The sequence below is a fragment of the Grammomys surdaster genome, unplaced genomic scaffold, assembly GCF_004785775.1.
Source record: "Grammomys surdaster isolate TR1022 unplaced genomic scaffold, NIH_TR_1.0 126546, whole genome shotgun sequence".
Lineage (NCBI taxonomy): Eukaryota > Metazoa > Chordata > Mammalia > Rodentia > Muridae > Grammomys > Grammomys surdaster.
In genome coordinates this window covers 2,215,522-2,239,689 of record NW_021621338.1, presented here as the reverse complement: position 1 = coordinate 2,239,689, position 24,168 = coordinate 2,215,522, and the positions used below count along the sequence as shown (strand labels likewise).

General features: G+C 44.3%; 1 protein-coding gene across 1 annotated transcript in view; it reads left to right on the top strand.

Moving 5' to 3' along the window:
* Positions 1–24,168, top strand: part of March4 (membrane associated ring-CH-type finger 4) — a 108,892-nt gene that overhangs the window by 68,268 nt on the left and 16,456 nt on the right. The window contains exons 2-3 of the mRNA XM_028760741.1: positions 16,618–16,773; positions 21,624–21,816. Of these exons, the coding sequence (XP_028616574.1) occupies positions 16,618–16,773; positions 21,624–21,816 (349 nt within the window). The remainder of the gene's footprint in view (positions 1–16,617; positions 16,774–21,623; positions 21,817–24,168) is intronic.

Here is a 24,168-nt window from a genome sequence, read left to right as displayed (position 1 = left end):
AGGCATGTGAACACACAGGCATGCTGGCACACATACACGCTACCACACAGGCATGTGCACACACACTTGGAGGCAAAGCTTGTGTTTGCAGAGCTCTCTGAGGTAGGAGAGTAGATACACTAGTGACAGTTGCTGTGTATTCTTTCTCTCAGAGGAAGTCAGAAGCACAGAGACGAGAAGGTTTACTAACGTGGCGCTCTTGCAAGCACCATGAGAAGGTCTTTCACCCTGGCTATAGTCCAGGAACTGTAGTATTTTGATCAAGATGACCTCCGAGTGAGACAGGTGCTCAATACCATGTACCTCTTTTGGGCCTCCCCTCAAAGCTTCTCTCACCTGCTTTGCGGGGTGAGGACCAACCCCTCTCTGTACCTCCTGCCATGATGCTTTCACAGCCAATTACAGTTCTATTTCATTCCCAGCAAGGGAGCTGGCAGCTTTGGGTCCCCTCAGCAGGACTGGCTGGCTGCAATTAATGTCTCTTCTAGAGCCTGATTAGCTAAGGGGAGGCCAGACTACTTCTTCTACCCCCAAGCCTACATTTAAATTAGGAAATGGGAGGCTTCCTCTCTTGTTGCCTACATTCAGTCCTTGGTTAGTCCAAATGTGTTAACCCTTCATCTCTCTCTCTTACTGGTGGAGTTAGGTCATAGAACCAAGAGATCGTCCCTGGACTGAATGTTCCCAGAGAGTAAAAGAAAAGATACTTCTTGACTCTCTTTTTAATATGCCCAATCTGGATTAATAGGATGAGCTGGGTACCCATTAACTCCCAGCTAGAGCAGAGGATGGAACAGAAGCCATAGACATAATGGTTAGAGTTGTAGGGCTCTGAACGGAGAGGATGGTTTGCTTGACAAAAGACAGAGAGTTCAAATGAGGGAAACGAGGAGAGAAGGAAATTAATAAAAGTAGAATGCATTGTGTGCTACACTTTGTACATCTGGTAGAGCGGGGAAGGAAATGCTGTAAAGCTGCACTTACACAGACGATGGGAGTCAGCCTCAAGTGAAGGAAATTGTTCAAGGCCAAGTAGCCAACGCAGTAGAGCGATTGTCTCAGTGGCCTCCCTATTGCTGCTTCCCTTTGGCCATTTCCATCAGGTCTAGAGGAGCCTCATGCCTTGCTTTGGGTGATGGAACTTTGACGATATGGATGCAAGAAGAGGCTTAAAGTGCTTGAGGACTGAAGTGCCCTCTCTTGCCAGTGGGACTCCTTCTGTTGTTATGCCAACAAGCTGGGCAGTGTTACTAGATGATATGAGACACCTGGACCAGAATTGGGTCATCCCATCCTGGATTAGCCAGTATTTAGCTAATTCACCCATTCAGTCAAGATCAGCCAAATCATATCAGGTGAACCATCCAGGCGAAGAATAGTAAGTGGTTATTTAAGCTTTTTGTTTGAGAGTGCATATGCAGAAGAGGTAGTTAGCAACTAGGGTTGATGGATGGAGCTAGTGGACGGGAGAATGTGGGCGCTGTCCATTTATCATGAAAAACCAAAAAGCTAGACTTGTAGCAGGAGAAGACACAGGTTTCATTAGGATGCCCTGTTTTTGTCACAGGCTTGCAGTGACATGAGGCTTTTACTGAGAGTCGGTAATATCTCTAAATCTGGCCAATTGTGAGCAGTTCCCTGGCTGGTAGGTCTTGCGTGTTCCAAGTGCTTCAATCCCAAGTGCTTACTCTAGTAGTTGCCATCTTGAAATCTGGGTAGAGCAAAGATCCTTGACAGGAGTTCTCAAATCATCCCGATCCTCCATCTGTTCCTCCAAGAAGGAAAAGCCCGCAGGCTGAGATTCTGCAGGTTTTCCCGAAGTACATCTTGGTCCTTTCATGGCTGAAACAGCCCCTCCTCTCCTAGACTGTCTTCAACTGTATTGCTCATTGCTTGAGTCTTAGAACTGAAGTCTGCACCTTCCCAAAGAAAGAGACAGAGACAGATTATCCACATTTCCTGAGGCTTCCTTTGTGAGTCATGGCTATGATACCCTCAACAGATAGCTCCAAGAATATGAAGGGGCGGGGCCTTGAGTGTGGAAGAGCAGCAGCAAATACTAACTCTGGTGTTAGCGAACATCAGTAGTTTTTTTGTTTGTTTGTTTGGTTTTTTTTTGTTTGTTTTTTTTTAAGACTAACATGGCAACCTGTGTCCACAGCCTTAAAAATTCCCATGCCCTTTGAAGGAGTGGTTCCATTCCTGGATTCTCTCCTAAGAACACCTGGAATTATTTGTGAACTCAGGAAATCACTCGGGGAATTCTTATAGGACATGTCCCTGACTTGAGGGGGGCAATTATGTGGGAAAGGGGGTTGTAATTAGAGGAAATTTTAATTTCTAATCAGTCATTACACAGTTTTAAGATATGGCTTTCCTCTCCCACCCCAGCCTCTGAGCAGGTGCATTGCCACGGTAGGAAGACTTGTCTTAAAAAACCTAAAGACCAGCAAAGCTCTACAGAGACTGGCTGAAATGTGAAATGATCAACGATGGGAGAATGGGATCTAAATATAGGGCTTTTCAGCATAGATGGATGGTGACTAGGGGCGGGGGATGAACAAAGTGTTAGCAATTATAAAGCCTAAGAACAAGAGGAACATGGTGCTGGCTCGCCAAGTCCCAGACAGGACTGAGAACATTGAGTCACAAGTGCTTGCAGAATGAACTGGTCATCTGACAGAGACTGAAAGCAAACAAAAGGGATCTAGACTTTCTTTATTAGCCCCTAATTGACACAAGTGTAAGATCATGCAGAGACTCTGGGTGGGTTTGGAATGTGTGTCACCATGTGAGAATGTCTCTTGGGCTAGGGCCATCTTGCATTTTCAACATGAGGACTGAATGGTGGTATTCCACCCAAGGCTGCTGAATGTTCATGAAAGGAGTCTGTCCTCAGCCTCAGGGGAAACAGCGCTGGTTTGTAAATATCCCCATCCACCCACACACCTCCACACCCCTACACCCTTACACCCGCTCTGGTCCTCTGCTAACTTTACCCCATACAGGTTTCTATGCCTGAGTTCAAAGAGGACATCGGACAGCGGTGCTGGTGAGAAAGAGAGGCTCTCTTGGGTTCCTTCCATTTGTTGGGATTAGGGGCTGTCTAACCAGAGACTAGAGTAGGGAAAGAATACCTTTAAGACACTCCCCATCCCCCACCCCACTCCAAGAGAGGTGGGGTGGGGGGCGGATATCCAGAAGGTAAGGACTATAGGACTCTTTGAAACAGAAAATGAAATTGCCAAGATAAAGGCAGCCACAGCAACTTGGAGCTGCTTAAGTTTGGAGCCAGCAGCCTGGAGTCTATTCGCATGCCAGAGTCATTCAAATTCGCTTAGCATGCTTTCTGCTGACAGGGAGCTACAGCCAAGATTTCAGGAATAGTATGCTTTCCCGAGAGGCGTGAAAAGAACCGAGCTGGGTTTGCAGCAGGCTCTGGCATGGGCAAGGTCCTGCAGGGAAGTAGGGCCTTGTCTTGGGAGAATGGAACCTGGACAGGGCTCAGAACGGAATTTCTTCTGTGCCATTGCAACCTCCTAAGGACTTTAGGTTGGTCTGTCCAAGTCTGTAGTTCAACCTGTGGGTTACGACACCCTTGAGGGTCACATATCAGATATCCTGCATACCAGATATTTACATTATGATTCATAAAGGTAGCAAAACTGCAGTTATGAAATAACAACCAAAAAATTTAATGGTTGAAGGTCGCCACAACATGGGGAACTGTATTAAAGGGTTGCAAAGTTAGGAAGTTTGAGAACCACTGCTCTAAGTGAAGTATAATGATTGTGAGGCTGATTTGAGAAGGAAGTCAGATCTACAGGAAGAACTGACAAACAATATACAGGCTTACCATAATCTCTTTTAAAAGCGGGCAAGAGTCTTTCCTTCTCTGAATCCTCCTTTGTTGCCAAACTCTTTTTCTTAATTATAATTATTAATGCATATTAGTTACACACACTAGTGAGTTTCACTACAATTTTCATGCGTTGATATATTATGCTTTTTAATCATGGCCACTCCCATCTCCTTCCTAGTCTTTCTTCTTCTTTTTTTTTTAGCTTTTTGGCCCCAACCTCGATACCTTGATACCCTCTAGTTGTTCCCATGCACACATAAGACTACGCCTGCACCCAAAACAGGAGAGGGAAAGAATGATGCCTGTGAACATCCATAACTCAATACCCACCCCCACCCAACATCACAGAAGGTAGAATTCATGCAAAAAAAGCAAGCTTGGGTGGGGAAGGGTAGGTCCTACCAAAGGAGGGCTGTGGAGGTAGGAGGGTGAATAAGGATTTGGGGCACTGGTTTTATTCTTCCCTCATCCCAACATGCCAGGGCAGATATCAAATACCTGAAAACCCAAAGCTCTCTGCAAGGCATCACCTACTCCCGTTTTCCTGACTAACAGTATCTTCAGGCTCATGGACTTCAGGCCCATGGCTTTCAAGGCAGTATATTAAAAAGTGTATTACTTGGTGAAGCAACAATCGGTATAGTGTTCTTGTTTGCTGGTATCTACTTCCTTCTGTTAGGGTGTGAAAAGTTTTGGTAAAGGTAGGTACACATGGTAGGGCATGGTATAGTGCCACCACGGACACTCCCTATGTGTTCCATAGGGTTCTAAGCATTTTTCATCATATCTTACCCCATTAAATCCTTCTGAGAAACCTAGGAATACAGGAAGTGGCTCTGGCCCTAGTTTAACCCCTAAGAAAACTTGCCTAGGTAATACATAATGGAGCCAAGGGCCTCAGCAATGGTGTTATACCACCTCCTGCATGTCAGGTCCTTAGGACAATGCGTGTCCGCTAGCACATATTCAAAGGCATGGACTATAGACTAGCAAGAGAGGCAACAACAGGCCAGAGGGTGGTGGTATACATCTTTAATCCCTAACTTGGGAGGCAGAGGCAGGTGGATCTCTGTGAGTTCGAGGCCAGCCTGACCTACAGAATGAGTTCCAGGACAGTTAGGGCTACCCAGAAGAAACCCTGTCTTGAAACACACACACACACAAACAGAGAGAGAGTGAGAAAGAGAAAGATAGGGAGGGAGAGAGAGAGAGAGACAGAGACAGAGAGACAGTGATAGAGACAGAGAGAAACAGAGAGACAGAGAGACAGAGAGAGACAACAGAAACACTAGTAGGACAGTATAGATACAAGGTGGGAGCTTGGGGAGAACTTGTATTTGAACCCAGAATTCAAAGCTTGTGACAGGGATTGGCACACAATGAGTCTTCAATAAGTTTGAATTCTCAGTGCTTATTTTTAATCTTTGTGTACATAAAAGTCTCAAAGTAATGTAGGAGGCAGAAGGTTTGTTAATGAGTATCTGGTCCAACACGTTACAAAGTAGGTCTTAGCCAATTTTGCTTTAAGTGGGTCTTCAAAAAGTTGGAGTCTTTGGGTTGCAGCCAGCACGGAGATACTAAACAAGCTTCCCAAGGGATTCTGATGCAGCCTCGACTCTCAGAAACAGTGGATTCAGGTAGAGATCACTTAAACTCAAGATCGGGGAAAGGCCTTGCTCCTGTGCTCTTTAGTGTGATCCTGAGTACCTGTAATTCTAAGTACCCGTGATCCTAAGTACCTATGGTCCTGGTCTGAAGCATCAGAAAGCAGCATGGGACTCCAGCTTGTTTGCACCTGCAGCCTTTGCCGGATCCCGTAAGTCCTCCAAACGATGCATTAATCACAGTGAATGAAAATTAATTTTAGGAGAATTTCACCATAGTTCCTCCAGGGAGCATCATGAGGGGTTTGCAGAGTTGAGGCTGCACACTCCTCTGCTAGTGTGCAAGGACCATAGAGGACTGATTCAAGGGGACATGCCTGCACCTTCCCTCTAACCTGTCAGATGATTTGGCCTGGTTTCTGGAACAAAAAAGAGAACACGGTGACCTGGCGTCCCTGAAACTTCCTGAGAAGTGTAGTGGCCTGGAACCTTGGACACGGGCCCAGCCCACTGTATGCAAATAGCCCAATTCTAGCTAACCAAGGCTGATCTGAATGATGTTTTTCTCTTGAGCCAGGCAGAGGAACGGGGCCAGATTAGCCTTTAATTTTGGCTCTTTGGTAACAATAACAATGGTAATGATGAGTTAGACAGAAAGACAAACAGACATTAGATTACACATCTGGGCCACTAGAAATACGGATACAATTATGCATATGCACATTAAGTGTGACCTTCTTTCTTCCTGTCAGCCCTCAAATCCTGTGGTTTGTTTACTATGCAGATCATGTTCAACTTCACAGAATTGGATGTTATTTAAATTCAATTATTGTGAGGTTAAGTTCTTCTCTCTAGTAGCAGTTGAGTAAATTTACAAGCAGTTAGAGGGAATAGGTACATTTATCTTATACCAGTTAAATTATAGGGAGAGAAGCAGGGTAGAAATAAAATAATTACCAGGATAATGAATGTCACAGATTGGAGGGCTTGGGTTCGCTTGTCCACCTTTCTTGTCCCTTTTAGTATTCAGATTGTTCTGAGATGATGAACAGATAAACTAGGACATTTTCCATGAAGATTCACATAGATTCGCTGTGTAAGGCTGGCCGTGTCTGTGTGTTTCTGAGAGTAAGTGGGTGGTATGAGAATAGAAACAGAAATAATTTTGTAGGTTAATTGGATTTAGTGTCGATAACTACAGCTTATTAGGGCTTTAAGTCTCTTCTTAGTAATAGATTTCTCTTTTCTTTAGATTAAGTTATCTCACAACAATTCATAATTTCTCTCCAATATTACTGGTGTGCTGCTGGTCCCTTGAAGCCAAGATGTGGCCTTAGATCCGTGGACAAAAGCGTGGTCTGTTTGGGAAGTGGGTATGGATGGATGGTAGAGCTAAAAGACTCTCTTCAGAAAACAGAGCTGTTCGTACACTTCCTAATACAGTATGCACAAGATTCAGGATGGCTTGCCTGTGAACAATAATGGTCTTGGGGCATCTTTGGGGTCATTATCTTTCCTCCCCTCATCCTTCACAGTCTGCTGGCATGATACTAGAAGGCCATCATGATAAGTCATTTTTGTCCTGATCCTGATGCCAGAATACATTGACTTCCACAGTTTGGAGAATGAGAAAATGATTATGTACTGTCCTGATGGAAGAAGACACTGGAATTTTCCAGATTCCTCTAGCTTTTTTCTTCTATTCACTAGCCCTATTTGGGCACTGGCTTTTCCTGTCTCAGCCTTCCTCCACAAACTCAGAATGCAGCCACACAAACAACAGATCAACATCTTGGACCCACAGTGATATTGTTTGTTGTGCCTATAGTTCTCTGTGTGTGTGTGTTGGGGGTGCACACGCAGGGATGCATGTTCGTGTGTGCTCTCACACACAAGCTACTGATAGTCGTCAGTGTTAGCTGGTCTCAGAATGTGAGTCTCTAAGGAGTGATGGAAAACAGGGCCTGACTTCTTGTCATCTCCATGTTATCATCCCATAGATACTACCTAGGTCAGACACTAGAAAGTCTCTACCTTCCTAGGCATCTTCATGCCACTTGCACACATACACCCACACACCCCCTACACACAACCTCTACCTTCTTTGGCATCTTCATGCCCCCCCCCCCACGCACGCACCCTATGACCTAATTCTTGCCTTTATGTCCATTCCTCCCTATCACAACTCAGAGTTCTAGCCTGGAGGGGAAATTCTGACTTTAAAGTTTAGGTCCTATGGGTCTTCATACCACAATAGCTCCAAGACTGGACTTTCCTTCACTAATTTTTTAATTAGTAATTTCCTCTAGTCCTCAGAGCAATCTTTAGTGGATTAGTCTGAGTATGAAAATCTTTGTCTCTTAACTCTTTTTCAACAAATGTTTCCTTCCCACTAAGGTTGAAAGCTTGAGGGTGGAGGGAAGAGGAACTGAGAGTCTATTTTGACCTATCCCCCACCTCCAGGCTCCACCACACAGACATCAACTAGTATTCCATGAACATGACCTAGACCTGATTCCAGAGATGGAGATGGAGGAAAGAGCAATAATAGGGTGCATATGTGTCCAGTGAGGGAGATCTCAATGGGGATCTAGCAAGCTCATCTCTCATATCAGGACAAAAAAACGTTAATGATTTTAAAGACAGCTCCTGTGGGTAGAAGAAGAGATGAGGACAACCATACCTGTTTGGAAAGAGGGGGTTGGGTAACTATTTGATACATGGAACTGGTTTCAGAGCCCAACTCACCAGCATGTAACAAACTCTCTGAACGGATACTTCATTTGTGAAGTGGGAGCAGTAGTCACTAACCTCACTGTGTTGAGGTGGCAGATGACATCACATCTATAGATATGTTCTACAGACATGAAGAGAGATACAGAAAAAAAAAAAGAAGGAAGGAAACTAACACTTGAAGGAGGTGGGAAGATGGTTTTAGTTTTGCTAACCCCTGTTGTAGAGGTTCATAACCTGTGGGTCACCACCCTTTTGGCAAACCTCCATCTCCACAAATGTTTATATTACGATTCATAACAGTAGCAAAATTGCCTGTTCTGCTACTTTGTAATGGCCTGTTCTACTGCTCTGGTCCGCAGGTCAGGGTCTAGCAAGAGAGAGAGTGGGGACGGAGGGGCGAGAGACTCAAAAAATGGAAGCAAGACTGAGTCTAATCAAGTCTCTCTTATTGAAAGGAAAACCTGGGTATTTATATCCTTTACCACGTGCCTTGCCCTCGTGGACAAGCTCAACTGAAGGCACTACGTCATGTGCCTAGCAGTGTGGAGACCACGTGCACCTAGCTGCTGGCGGCACTAAACAGCAAAACAAGATGTTTATCAGAGTGTGCTCAGCTGTTGCAGGCTGTTGAAAACAAGTCTCTTGTCAGGGTATATGGCTCGAGATGGCTGTACAGATGATAGCCACTTTCGGCTAAGAGTCAGTTCCCAACACAAAATTACAGTTATGAAGTAGCAACAAAAATAATTTAATGGTTGGGGATCATCACAGCATGAGGAACTGTGTTAAAGGGCTGCAGTATTAGGAAGGTTGAGCCCCACTACCCCGTTGTAACCCTTACACACTAGCCTCCATTTAAGTTGAGTGAGTACTAACTTACTCCGTTGCTCCCCTGCTTTGATAAAAATCTCTCTAAAGTTCTCCTGTGTTTCATACCAACCTTAGCCCATTGGTACTTCTTCCTTCACCTTCAGTATCAGCCTGACTTCTTTTTTGTTCATATTTCACCTAAAAATGAAAAAAAAATCAGAAAGTTTGCCTGGTTCACGGATAATTATTTGTTCTTGTCTAACTTGACCTGTCAACATTGGACAAGGCTAACGGTTTCCCCTTCTTAGCATACTTTGTATTTTTCCTTGGTTTGTGGAATGTGTGTTCTCTTACCTGACTAGCCTTCTCTTCTCAAGCCTCTTCTGCTGGTTCCCAACATTTTCTGACTTCTAAACATGGCCGCTCACCAAAATCAGACCTAGAGCCTCTTCATTTCTGGCACTCGATAACCACTATCTCATCTCATCTAAGTGGTGGATTTAAATCCCACCTCACTGCTAATGATTCTCATTTTCCTGTCCTGTCTCAGCCCAGATGCCAGCCTAATGCATCTGCAGTGTTTGTTTGGCATTCCCTCTTGATGGCTGATGGGTATCTCATGGATCGTTTCAAAAGTCAGCACCCAGTCTTTAAACCTGCTTCTTTTCAGTCTTTCTCAACTCAACTAAAACAAACTCATCCATTCTTTCCAATGTTTAAGTCAAGATTAGCATCATCCTCTACTTTCCTGCTTTTCTCTCACACAACATCCAATCCACCAATCAACCTCAACATTTGTTTCTTTAAACAAATCCAGAAATCAACAATTTCTTAGGTTTTGTACATATTCATTGTCCACTTGAATTATTTCAATGGCCTTTAATCTCCAGGTTCTGTCTATATCTCTCTCTAGTCTGTCCTCAGTAGAGAAGCCTGTATGATCTCTCTCTCTCTCTCTCTCTCTCTCTCTCTCTCTCTCTCTCTGTGTGTGTGTGTGTGTGTGTGTGTGTCTGTGTCTCTGTGTCTGTGTCTCTCTGTCTCTGTTTCTCCTCCCACCCCCGGTCTCAAAGCATTCAAGGCTACCCATCTCATCCATAAATGCCACAAGCCTTTCCTTATCTGTTTCCTCACCTTTGATTTCAACTTTGACATTTTCTATTTCCCTTCTTTTCAGTACTCAATATTAATATGCCAATGTCTTCAGTTTTCCTGAAATATGTCAGTCATTTTTTCTGCCTCAGGGGCTTTTTGCTTCATCTTCCTGCCCAGATTTATTGGTCCCATATATCTGCATGGTTTACTCACATCTTAATTCAAATACCCCTCTTCAGCTATGGAATATAGTTACTTTCCTAGTTGCTGTGACAAAATATGAGAATGTTACTTGATCCAGTCAAGTTCACAACCAAGATGAGCCACCCCAGAGTTCCAGGAAATACAGTCTGTCATGGCAGGAGTGACAAGGCCATGAGACCATGAAGCATCTGGTCACCCTGCAGTCAATGGCAGGAAGGGGAGAGAGAGAGAGAGAGAGAGAGAGAGAGAGAGGTGCAATGCTTGTCCTCCGCTTCTTTCTCCATCACTCTGGGTCCTGGGCTGTGGGATGCTACCACCTACACTCAGAATGGGTCTTCCCTCCAGTAAAGCATTTCTGGAAACAACTTCACAAACACACTGAGAGGTGTGTTCCCATGGTGATTCTAAATGTAGTCAACCTGACAATGAAGGTTAACCATCACAGTCCTGTTTAGGATCTCGGTCTACATGTCCTCATCCACAGTCCCTTTCCCATTGTATGCTTATTGTCTCCATAGCACATGACAGCTTCTCTTAGGTAGACATAATTTACTTGTTTATCTGATTTATTGTCTTTATCTACCAGAGAACTTCATGCCCACCTTCTAGAAGAGAGAACATAGTAAGTAGATATTGAGTAGACAAAGGGGTGACTGAACATGGCTTCAAGTGGTGAACAAGTTGATCAAGGTCGCACAGACTGTCAGAGCCTGAATAAAGCAAACACTGTCTAGGATGAGAGCCAGGCTTTTGATCATCATGAGTCTCAATAAAGGGAAATAACTATAAATTGTGCCCTAAGGCTGCTGTTTTATTGTATTCTTGTTTTGATCTCCCAGAACAGCAAACTCCAGCCCAGCATGGGGCTGTCTTTGCCACACGACGCTGTATGTATTTCTTCCTGCTCAGTGGCAGAGAGGCCTGGTTATGAGTAAGTGGGGGGAAAAAGCAACCTTGGACTTACCTGGCATTTCCATAGCAACTGGGTTACCTAAGGACTCTTGAAGCCAGATCTTCAGACTAAAAGAGGCAAAAAATGAAACAAGCTAAAAAATAAACAAGAAAATCTGTGAATGGAGGGATAACTGTAGCTATCAACTGCCTCATTGGAAAAAGACTCTTCATCCTCTTCTTGGTCCTTCCTACCCGGTTAGTCACAGCCGCAGCTAGAAAATTACCTTGTCCTGATTCCTGCCTGTAGCACAATCTCAACCCAGGAGACCTGCGTTCTTCTCTTATCTAGCATCTCTAAGGTTTCTCCAAATCCTCCCAGTGTCCTGTAGTAACACAAGGACATTTCTGGACTGAGAATCTAGAATACTGTGTACTGTCCCAGAACAACAGACTCTCCTAGAATGTCCTTTAATCTTAACCTCTCCCCGTGACCCAGTTAACTATTTCTTAAGCCTCTTGCTTCTTTATTACCTATTTGACTTATTTTAGTTTGACAGTAGGAAAAGGGAATTGTAGTTTAAAAAATTAAGGCTTAAAGAAATGTGAGTTAAAACTGTAATTTGGCAAGAGGGCTTGCTAGTGCTGGAAACTGTCAAGCACTCTGTATGCTTCATTGCATTTGATCTTCCTTTTAAGGAGTTAAGAGTTATCTGTACACAGAAGGTAAAGAAACAGCATCATAGAGGTTAGGGCTTAGCTAGTAGTGGCTGAAGAGACATTCAAAACCAAAATGCTTGATTTCTAAAATGTGTGCTCTTAGCCACTCTCACAGACTCTCTCCCTTGAAAACCAGAGAATTAGTGGAGATCCCTGATTCTTCCTTGTCGTATAGCCCTGAGGTCACTGAGGAAGTCTCTGGTTCCTTGACATTTAGTGAGCCCCTTGGATCTCTGGCATTTGCTACACTCTGCAGATTAGTTTATTATAATCTGCACCAAAGGGTGGGGCCTCAGGAGCTGGTCTTCTCCGCACCCTGGGCCTGTGTAGCTTAGACCACACTTTTCCTGGGCATCAGTGGTTTGTCTAGTTAATGGGGTTTCAGTGAACAACGTAAATCTCGGAGGATATGAAAATGATATAGTACCAGACTGTGTGTAATGAAGCAGGGAGAGGAGACAGGGCTGCAGCTGGCAGTCATGGGAGATTTGGCTGAGGGGCCTGAGGTGGGCCAGAAATATCCCTGCATCCTCCAGGGAAGGAAACAAGAAGAGATGCACAGCACAGGCGCCAGTGTGGGAGACTGAGGCACTGATACCGGCCCTGTCTTCTCCTTTTGTTCATGTCACCAGCTGGCTCTATGACACGGACTCTGTATCATATCTTCTCTTCTGTTTATACTGGGAGCCTGGGGAAAGGCTTCCCATCTCAGTTTCCATATTACACCACTTAAACTTTTGCATGTATAGATATGTGCATACAAGCATTTGATCGTGTGTGTGTGTGTGTGTGTGTGTGTGTGCATGTGGAGGAACTGTATGTGCATGTGTGTGCACACGTATATGGAGGCCAAAGGTCAGTCTCAGGAGCCAACCACCTTACTTTTTGAGACCGAGTCCCTAAGTGACACTAAACAGAGATTTCCATTTTTAAGCGAGGCTAGCTAACAGTGAGCCTCGAGGGCCCCCCACCCCCTTTTCCCTAGCTCTGAGATTCAAGCACCACTATGCTCAAGCTTTTGTGTGATGTTGAGGACTAAGTTTCAGCTCCTCACACTTGTGCACCAAGCACTTTACCAACAAAACTGAGATACTGCTCCAGCCCCGCCCCCAAAAACCTCCTCATTTTAGCTTTTAAGGAGTTTACTGTGAAGAACATCTTCATTAAATTTAACATGATCCATTTTTTTTTTTGCAGCCAGTTATTTCTATTATATTGTTCTTGAAGACACATGGGTATAATGAGAAGATGGTGAAAGGCCCAGGCTAGGTTAGCATTTTACCCTAACCAGTAAAAGGACCACGGCCCTCCTCCTGAGGAACATACAGATATATCCTAGGCAATCGGCACAGCACTTGCACTGATGTAAAGTTTAAAAGAGCTTCTTTGTGGATTCTTTTTAAATCTAGTACTTTTTTCACCAGATATACATTTTACAGGAGTTTTAATACCCTGTTTACTGATATTCATAGTGCTGGTAGTGAGTCCCCAGGCTGCCTTTTGGGTTTTCCACTTTGGACATTGGGAAATTAACAAATAGCTTCAGGAGAAGCACCTCAGCTCTGGCCTGTTGGCACTCAGACCAGGCCTGGTCAAGTGTGTTCCCTCTGTAGGTAGGTATGTGACTCTCAAAGGGCTCTAGTGAGAGCTAATGGTCTGCATGCAGAGCTGAGGAGAAGAGCTCAGATCCTGTTTCAGCCAGTAGCTCTTCCATGCCTTTTCTCCTTGCTGCTGTTCTAGAAACAAGGGTGCAAACTGCTCTCACTTGGTTTCACTGCCAGCGACCGGAAGTAATGTCTTTTACCTGATCGGTGACTTGACATGGCTGCTTAACAACCCGATTAATCAAACCTAGCTCATCCTGTTAGAATTAATGAGCCTAGGAAATGCTGCCATGAATAATGAGGGCTTTGCCCCTCCCCCAGCACCTCTCTCCACTCCCTCCCTCCCATTTTTGTCTCATTGCCACAGCCACTCTGTACTATGGGGAGTTAGAGTTTGCTGTACCAAGTGACCAGCAACATGCACAACTCCTGCCTGCTCTTCCCTGCCAGTCATCATAGAACCCAAGACCAGCTATGTCCTAGAGAGATAAAACCCCTTGTTCAGCAAACAGAGAATCCCATGATAAGCTGCCAATGTCAGATTATTGTCTATCTGTGCTAGGTACTGTACTGGGTGCTAGGGATGTGAAGGTGTATAAAATACTTTCCTGTGAGGGAAGTCATAATGTAATGACCTGCAGACAAATGGAGATGTGCCATGAAGTGAGATTGAGAAGGGCCACAGCCAAGAGAAGCTATTGGTACTTGAGGAGCAGAATGGGCTTTCATGGTGCTGAGTACCTAAGTATCTACTACCCAGGTAACTCATTGCACACAGGTACATGTAGTTCCAGGTACTGTAAAAATTACTGTATTAATAAGATACATATTGCTTCCCTCCTCACAAAGTGGGCAATGCTAGAGTCTGGGAAGACATTTGGCTTAGTTTTTCATTTTGTCATTCAAACACAAAATGTTGCCTTGTACTGTAGGGCTTGGCACCAGTGAAAAGGGGTATAAAGATGTGAACCTCACCCCTGCCTCCCAGGAGTCCTTTGGAGGGCAGATAGGTACATGAATATATCCTCGTGGTTACATGTTAATTTCTCTAAGAGTGAGATGCTACATTCATCCAGCATAAAGTCCTTTTGGGTTGAAGCACCAATCTTCACCTGGAGAAGCCATGGGTGACTCCCTGTGGCACATGGCATTAGATCCATCTGAAGAACAGAATTAAGCATTTGAGTAGACTGGGAACAAAGGGACTTCATATAAGCCAAGATTACAATTTTGTATATAGGAGTTAAAATGAAAGGGACTGGTGTTTCTAGAAATCATAGGAGGAGATGGCTAGCTCTATAGTCCACAGTGAAGAGCAAGACTAAATATGCAGATAGATACCCTTAGAAGCCAGAAGATCCTGAACTTGCTTGTTCATGGTTGAGAACAAGGCTTAGTTTCCTAATTGATGAAACATTCAAACAAGCAGGGAAATGCCTCAAGTGACATTATCCCAAACACAGCATCACAGGGCTCAGGAATTGGGTCCTTTGAGTAGAGGAACTGAATCCAAAATAAGTGATCTGGGGTGGAAGCATAGAGAGTGAAAGAGGAAGCCATGAGTGAGACCAGAAGGGATGAAGAACCCAACTGTTAAGGTCTCTAGGAAGGTGAGTAAAAGAGCTGAGCAATGGGGATTTAATGAGCCAAAAGTGTTCACAGTGAACTGGGAAGGGGAGAGAGAGAGAGAGAGAGAGAGAGAGAGAGAGAGAGAGAGAGAGAGAGAGAGAGAGAGAGAGAGAAGACAGAGAGAGAGAGAGAGAGAGAGAGAGAGAGAGAGAGAGAGAGAGAGAGAGAGAGAGAGAGGAGACAAAGAGAGGGGCATGGAAGCTGGGTAGTGGTGGTGCATGCCTTTAATCCCAGCACTCTGGAGGCAGAGTGGATCCCTCTGAGTTTGAAGCCAGCCTGGTCTACAGAGTGAGTTCAAGAATGGCCAGAGCTTCACAGAGAAACCTTATCTCAAAACCAAACAAACAAAAATGGGAGATGGCAGAGAGAATAGGTGGTTCACAGAGGCAATTTGGGGCCACCATATCAGGTGATAAAAGACAAGGTTTTCAATCATGGCTATCTGATGTTCATGGAAAACTCTAGAGAATGAGCCACACTCTGACATCCAGTTACAAGGGGCTTTATATCCTTACGATCTAGCTCCACCTGATGGTTTGTTTTCCTGCTTCCAATGCTCCTAAGCCAGTTTTTTGTCCTTTGCCCCAAAATTGGCTGGAGCAACCCAAGCCTTTGGCAAGGGCATTGGCCAGCCTCCAAGATCCCATAGGATTCAGGCCTGACCTACATTTTTTTTTTCTACTCAAGGACCCAGCATGGAAAGTATCACTGAGAGACCCTGTGTGTTCATGTACTGGCTTGCAGGAGAATGAAAGGCTCAAGTTCAGAGTAGTCCTACGGCCTCTAGGCATCTCTATACTCAAAGTGAGCCATGTGACATTTTAAATATCACATTTAAAACAGTTACATTTAAAATCAGACTACTGAGAAGTTTAGAGAAAAGAGTCCCAGTAGGACTGAGGATAGTCTGTGTGGGATCCTGTGTTCAATCACCAGCAGTACCAAAAATAAAAATCCTGTTGTACTGCCTCACCTGTGGCTAGCTGGAGATGGTAGTGGCTGTCCTGCTTTTGATCTGAGTTCTCCAAGTCACTCCTGTCTCCACCAGCAGATTTCCATCATTTGTGTTGCCTCTCTAGCCTTGTGGGTATTTAAACTTGGTTGCATTTCTAAAGAGAAACTCATGGAGCCTATTAACCACCATTGGGCTATAGAAAGCTTCCATGGACATCCTAGGTCTAAGGCAGTTCAAGACTCATTGTTTCGTGTCTTAGATAGGAGGAAGGTCTCAGAACTGGTAGTTTAGCTGTCTAAAGCTGCTTAGATTCTATGGAAAGGACACTGGAGTCCAGGCCTCTTCAGTAGATTCTGGTGCCTCCTGACAAAGCTTGTGGCTGGGATGGAGTGGCCTTATCTGGCCTATTAGAGTGGCTCTGACCAGGGTTCCAGTATCCATCTACCTACCTATCATCTGCTGGACTGAGGCTCCAGTTTCACCACATTGCCTCTTTCTCTTTCTCCACAGGGAGAGCTGCTAAGCCCATGCCGCTGTGATGGCTCAGTCAAATGTACTCACCAGCCATGTCTCATCAAATGGATCAGTGAAAGGGGCTGCTGGAGTTGTGAGCTGTGCTACTACAAGTACCATGTCATCGCCATAAGCACAAAGAATCCTCTACAGGTAAATACAGGGCTTCTTAGCCTGGAGTCCCCCCATTATCTGCTTTATGGTAGGGGAATTACCAAACCTCAGATTCAGAGCAGCTTGGTGATTAGGTGGAACATGGTCAGGAGGTGGTGAAAGATGTACTTTTCTCTTAAGTCTAGTCAAGAAGGAAAAGGGTTGTGCAAAGAGAGAAATATACAGTATATGAGGGGAAAGGTCAGGGAGATAGATGGAACAGGCAGAATAAAAAACACATGGGTTAATGAGAAGAGGAAACGAATAAAGAAGGAATAGGAAATGGGGGAAGGAAGGACAGAAAGACAAGAAGGGAGGAAAGGAAGGAGGAAAGAAAAGAAAAAAGCAAAAAGAAATAGAACAGGCAATCGGGAAGAGATAGTGGGAAAGTGAGGCTTGAGTTTAAGCTAAGGACTTGAAAAAAAGCTGGGTAGACCAGATGACTCAGTAGTGTTTTCAGACTTTAATATGCTTGTGGTTTGCCTGGAGTCTTAACAAGTGGATTCCAATTCAATGCTCAAGAGCAGGTAAAGCCTGTGTCACTAACAAGCTACCAGGGATACTCCTGCTGGCCCACTGACCACACTTCCTGTGACAAGGGGCAGAGTGGGAAGGAATGGAAAAGAAACAACAAAGGAGGACAAAGAAAATGAAGGAGGGGGGATACAAAAAAAGAATCCATGATGACAGAGTAACAGAGGTACTATGGGAGGTAAGGAACCGCAAGGCCAGAATTCGAGATCTATCAATCAGATTGGCAGAACTCAAGGCTCTCTCTGCCCATACTCTTCTCTCCTCCTCTGCTGACATAGCCGTCTTCCCCCCAATTGCTGTCAAGTCCTATGTCGATCAACCAAATCAACAGTTTATTAGTAAGAGCAGCATGTGAGTACACACACACACACACACACACACACACACACACACACATGGGGGGGGCACTCTGCTTCTGAAAATACCTCCACATACACATCCTCAGTCAAGTAAACAGTCATGTAATCAATTAGCCAGCAAGACAGTGAGGATGGAGACAACAGATGCCTGACAGTTTCCCTCTTCTGTGAGTGTGCCAGATAATCAACCTTGCAAACCCAGGAGAGAAGTGGGTAACTGTAGTAGGGTCTTTGCATTGGAGATCTTCTGAAAAAATGTAGAATTGTCCTGTGTCATTCTCCATTGGGTACCCTCAAGAATTGATGGGGAGAGGCATCAGATTCACTAGCATCTCAGCCTCTTGATGGGAAGCCTCTTCTGACTGCTGTCTCCATCTTCAGCCATTCGTCTCAGATTCTGAGATGTCTTAAAATAGCAGCACTGAGCAACAGCTGATTCTAAGTCCTCAGGGTGCAGCGGAGGTCTGAGCTCATTGACCTGCCCCTTTTTTTTACAGCTGACTCAGGCCTCAGGAAAGGTCAGTTCCACAATCTATGAATTCATTCTAAGACAGCCCCATCTTGGTGCCACCTTTGACTCATAAAATGAAAAAAAAAATCATTCAAGTATAGCTTTTTTTTTTCTTGGCATATAGGAAAGGTTATTTTAAGTCTATGTCAGGTAAGCAAATGGCAGTGCTGGCACCACCAGTCTGTTAATCTATTTCCAAGTTACTACCTTGACTTCAATTATGAGTTTCTAGGCACTGGGAACCTCTCTGATTCTGTTGGTCCTGGAAACTCAATGGAGTGTGCTGAGTAAATGCCAATTCATTTTTCTATACAGAAGTAGTTTGGACTTAAAACTATGCTATATAGTTGTATCCTAAATTGTTCCAAGTGTGTGTCCTGGACTCCTCTGGCCTAGTCAAGTGTCATACAACTGTCTGCTCTGCATCAGAGGCCACCCTCTGTGCAAAAAGCCCAGCTGGACTATCTATAGAAGTTGGAGGTGGCAGACCTGACTAAGTCAACAGAGCAATGGATAGAGTTTAGCCATCAGAGCAGGGAGGTACCTTCCCACATATCTTTGCTCTCTCATGTCCTGGTTTGTAACCCAGGCAAAGATGTAAGAAATAGTTCAAGTCTTCATTATGGAGCATAATATTAGTGACCTTCCCAAAGCAAGGCTTGCATCTATAATGCCTACTGAGAAAGAAGTCATAGCCTTGTGGCTCTTAAGGTACCATTGCCTGCTTCCCTCTTTGTCTTTGATAGCTCTGAACAGCAATTTCTTTAGTGCTTGCTTCCTGTGGTTTTAGTTAACCATGGCTGCCTGGTACCCAAAAAATTATAAAGAAGACTCCAGAAAGAATTAATAACTTGTAATTGCATATTGTTCTGAGTAGAGGGAGAAAATACCATGCCTTCCTCTCCATCCTACCCAGGATGTGAGTCATCCCTTTGTTCATTATTCAAACCATACATGCTATTTACCCATTAGTTACTGAGTAATCACCTCGGGTAGCAGATTACCTGGCATGAGTCATCACAGTACTTGGTCCACTATTGTCTGAGGCTTCAAGTATCTACCAGGAGCCTTGGAATGCATCCCTCTTGAGTGAGAGAAGAGTATGATATATTAATGAACATTAAATTACTACTTGTTAAGTGTTAGCTCATGCATAGTATCAAATTGAACCCTGGAAACAATTCAATGGAGTACTATTATTATTCAATGCACAGGTTTAGACAATGGAGGCAGAGAGTGATTTGTGGACTTGTTGGAGGCTGTACAGCTATGAAACAGCAAAGCAGATTGCTGTCTGTAACAGGAACCATAGTTCCTGAGTCTAAGCACCTACCCTGCAGAGAATAATACATAATAAGGCACATATACCCATGTATACTAACCCCTGCCTTGACAAGTTTATATGTGTCTTTACTGAAACAGTAAAGAATGCCCTTCATGCCCTGGCTTCACATTGAACACCCACAATTCTCTAGGAAGAAAGAAGGACCAATTCCATCTTTAAAGAATGGAAAATTGACCATCATCATAATTTATGGTGACCTCTTGCTCACACTCAACAAGTTTTGGAACACGGCTCAAGCAGAATTAGGTCCTCTGATGCCTGATTTGGTATCTCTTTCTGGTGTAGAGAACATCTCCTTGCACTTCATCCATTGCTTTTCACTTCCTAATGCTGTGGGACTGGAGTTCACAGGGAGAAAGTCTTCTGATCTGGGGATCAGAACCTCATTTAGAATGAGATTCTGAGGGCTGGAGAGATGGTTCAATGGTTAAGAGCACTGTCTGCCCTTCCAAAGGATCTAGGTTCAACTCCTAGCCCCCACATGGCAGCTCACAGCTGTCTGTAACTCCAGCTCAAAGGGGTGTGACACCTTACACCAATCCACATACAATAAAATTAAATACATAGAATTAGATTCTGGTGTTCTGGGCATTTGTTGGTAGCAGGGCTTGGCACCATCAATGCCCTTCTTCATTCCCAGCATTTCTGTCAGATCTCAGAGCTCTCTGCTTTTCAGCCCTCTCCTTGCGGTACCTCCTGTTACACTTCCACAGAGCCTCACACGGGACAAAAAAGAGCTCTTGTCTACAGCACCTCAACCTCTCTCTTGTTCACCATACTCACTTTAGTCAGGGGACCCATCCATTATGAAAGAGAAAGAGGTGGAGTTGGGATTTACTGGTGCCAACCTAATTACAGTCAGAAACTCTCTTCTAGACTATGTAGGTTTGGCCCTGGAAAAAGCATTTATTGTGCATGAGAGGAGTCTATATGATAGGACCATCTTCTGGAAAATGCCTTTGTTATGTGTAACCTTAGGCTAGGGAAACACTGGAAAATTTAAAGGGCTAATGCTCTGTAATGGGATGCTATCAGTGTAATTAAATGTTAAGGCCCATGTCCTATATCTGGACTAAAACCAAGGTATTTTCCAACACCTACTGTTCCTTGGAGGTCACTGGCCTACCCCATCTGAGCCCAGTGATGACAGAGGGAGGGGCCCCTGTTGGCAGGTGGAAAGCACTGTGCCTCCCCTCTGTGTTTACACCACAATGACTCCTGGTATGGTCCAGGAAGGACATATGCATATCCATGATGGATTGAATATGTAAACTCTTAGACTTACATGGTCCTGAAACTGTGGGTGTCATAGGACAAGGGCCTTGTCTAGTTTTGTCCATTGCTTTAGTTCCAGCATCTAGAATAGTGGCCAGGCACATGGAAATGGTCAATACTTATTTGCTGAGTGCAATGAGCCTAAACTAAAATCCCACTCAAGGCTAATTTAAGACATTGCTCCATAGATGAAGCATAGAATCATAGAATTCCATAGCCCAAACTCACCCACACTCCAGCCTCCAACTCAATACTGCTGTAAGTATGCTGATTTCTTTCTTCCTTTTAAAAAGAAAATACAGTTGGTATATTGTGAACTGTTGTTTTTTCTTACTCCCACAGATGGTATCCTCTCCTTCTCTGTCAAATTGTTGATCTCTAGCATGTACATTAAATGGCATCCAAGGTGGTGTTGTAGAAACAAAACAGTCAAAGGAAGACTTGTGCCCTCTTAGCACCTATTAGGGAGGAAATCAACTGTGCTACTCTAGAAGGAATATTCTGGCACCTTGGAGCAACACCCACTCTAGCTTTGTTTTTCTTCTCACCTTCAGATTTCTATGTTTTTGAAAGTCACGTATAAGGGTCACTTCCTCAGATATGCCTGCCCAGAACTCCCTCCTTACAATGATGTCTGATCAGTTTATATGGCATGGGTTTCCTCTGCATCAAAAGCATAATATAAAACAGCAGAGATGTCCATTGTACTACAAGTAGAGAAGCCCTGGCTTAAGCTCTAGGCCAGTGAACTGCTGGAGCAGAAGTAAGAGTGTGGGCCTGGGATATGGACACTCAGGCAGCTAATCTGTCACTCTCTCCTCCTCAGTGGCAGGCCATATCCCTGACAGTCATCGAGAAGGTTCAGATTGCAGCCGCCATCTTGGGTTCTCTCTTCCTCATTGCCAGTATCTCTTGGCTCATCTGGTCGACCTTCAGTCCCTCAGCAAAATGGCAACGCCAAGACCTCCTCTTCCAGATCTGCTATGGGATGTACGGCTTCATGGACGTGGTGTGCATAGGTGGGTCTGGGGGCTTGTCTCCGGGAGAAGTGATGAATTACCTAGTAAGGAAATGGAAAAAAAATCCCTCAAGATCCCCTCTACTCAGAGGCCAAGCAGAGAAGCACTGGGCTTGAGACCCAAGAGCTAGGATGAGGCAATAGCTTAGGCATAAGAGGTGGGTGGGAAGGAAGAAGGGGACCTGGCAAAGAAGAAAAATTGAAATCATTACCAAGCAAATCTGTCTTGCCCAGTTGAAGACAAGGATGAAGCTTGACTCTGAGGTAGAGAAGGTCAGTTGGTGTGCTCATCTGCCTTAGGCAGGGAGTAGAAGGCTTCTTCTCAGTTGCACACCCTATAAACCATGGCATATCATGTCTATATAGCAAAATACCCAGAAGCACCATGATGAGAACTGTCTTTTTATTTTTCTGTGTGAATGTATGTACATGTGGGTGGATCACATGTGTATGAAGGTTTGCACATACATGTACATATAAGTGTGGATGTGAGCAACACACATATCTGGGGGTGGGGTTGTCAGAAGACAACTTTGTATGTTGTCCTCCGAAGCTTTCCTCCTTTAGTTTGAGACAGGGTCTCTTGCTGTCCTGGAACGTTGCCAGGTGGATTAGATGAACTGGTCAGCAAGTGCCAGGAATCTACCTATGTCCACCTCTCTTCCCACTATTTCTGAAACTATAGACATGCTACCACACATGGCTTTTCAGGGGGACTCCGGGAATCAGAACTTAGTTCCCCACACTTGTAAAGCAAGCCTTTCTGCTAACTAAGCCATCTCTCTGGCCCCTACATCTTTCTTCTTCTATAAACCTATTCTAGTATTCCAGATTTCTCTGATCTAGTTCTTTGAAAAGTGTAGGGGTGGGGTTCCACACAGGCCCAGAAGTTTGGGGAGTAGGAAATAGAATGCTATTCCGAAGCCCTACCCCCGCTTCACCATGAGCTTCTGGGTTGTTGTTGTTGTTGTTGTTGTTGCTGCTGCTGCTGCTGCTGCTGCTGCTGCTATTCATTCCAGGTAATATTTTGTTTGAAAGGCTTAAGTGTTTTAGGAAAAAGTTAGAACCCACTTCTTTAGTTCCCACTTCTTCCCCCACCCAATGCTCAAGTCAATGTTCTGCCTCTTGTTCACCATAGCTCGTGAAGGGCTAGGTCCTTTTTCTTTCAACAAATGGTTATGGCTATTGATGGAAAAGATACTTGTTCCTTGCAAATGAGGAGGTGGAAACAGTCATGGTTATTCTGAGTGAAATTGAAGCATGCTTGAACACTGGTCATCCAGAACTTTCATATCCCCAGGCCACAGGACTGGAACCATTGTGTTACTGAAAGTAGAACAGTGTTCTTCTTGACACTGCTGTTTTACTTCAAATATGCCACTCTGCTCTGTTTGACAGGAAAATACCTACTAGTTATAATCTGGCTGAGACAATGGTGGTGTGGATTTCTTTGGGGTCATTTAGTATTAGAAATTGAAAAGACATAGAGAATATCATACTGATCACAGAAGCCATGAACCAGAAATGCCAGACCTTGTGTATTTATCTAAACTAGTATATTTTGTCTTGCTCTGCTAATTATATATATCAACCTTGGGGACAAAGATTACGTTTCTTAATTTTCAGATTAAGAAATATGGAAAGGTGCATCTTAGGCTAACTCAATAGAAAGTAAGAACTATAGTTCAGTGCTTTCCCAGGACAGGCAGACTGACCCTAGAGAATTCTGGGAAGTGAAAACTGAGAGTGCCATGTGACCTAGACAAGGAGCAGGGGGTGATGGGCAGCAGTTGGAGGCCATAAGCAAACTCTTTTGGTGACTGTGATGCTGGCCAACAGTGACGCTAGGGGTTTTGAGGATAAAATTCTACATCGGTTGCTCTTGCTCTGCAATACTGTCTGCAGCCATACAGGTTACACTCTATGAGTGTGAAAATATAGGGACTTTCTGCAGGGAGAATCAAGTGGAAGCTGCAATATTCAACAAAGATGTTTTTATTTTGGGTCTCGACTAGTCACTCAGCCTTACTAGAAAGCAAACTTGGCATCAGTCTAAGGAGTGTGAGATGGAAACTCGGGCTTTCTTCTGCTGGGGAATCCTCAGCATGTCCCTCTTCCACATGCCTCTGAGTCCAGGCTCATCCCTTGGCTTCATAGCAACTAAGATCCACAGTGTCATTGCAGGATCGACTTGAGCATGTTTTCAGAGCCCCATGGAAATTTGGGTAAAATGTTGAATAAAAGATTCCACACTCAAGGTCCATGCTCCATCTGTTAAAGCAATGCAGCACCTGGTTAAAATATATATATTGCCAGGAAGAAAGAAAATAAGCCCTACATAGTGGACTCAAAG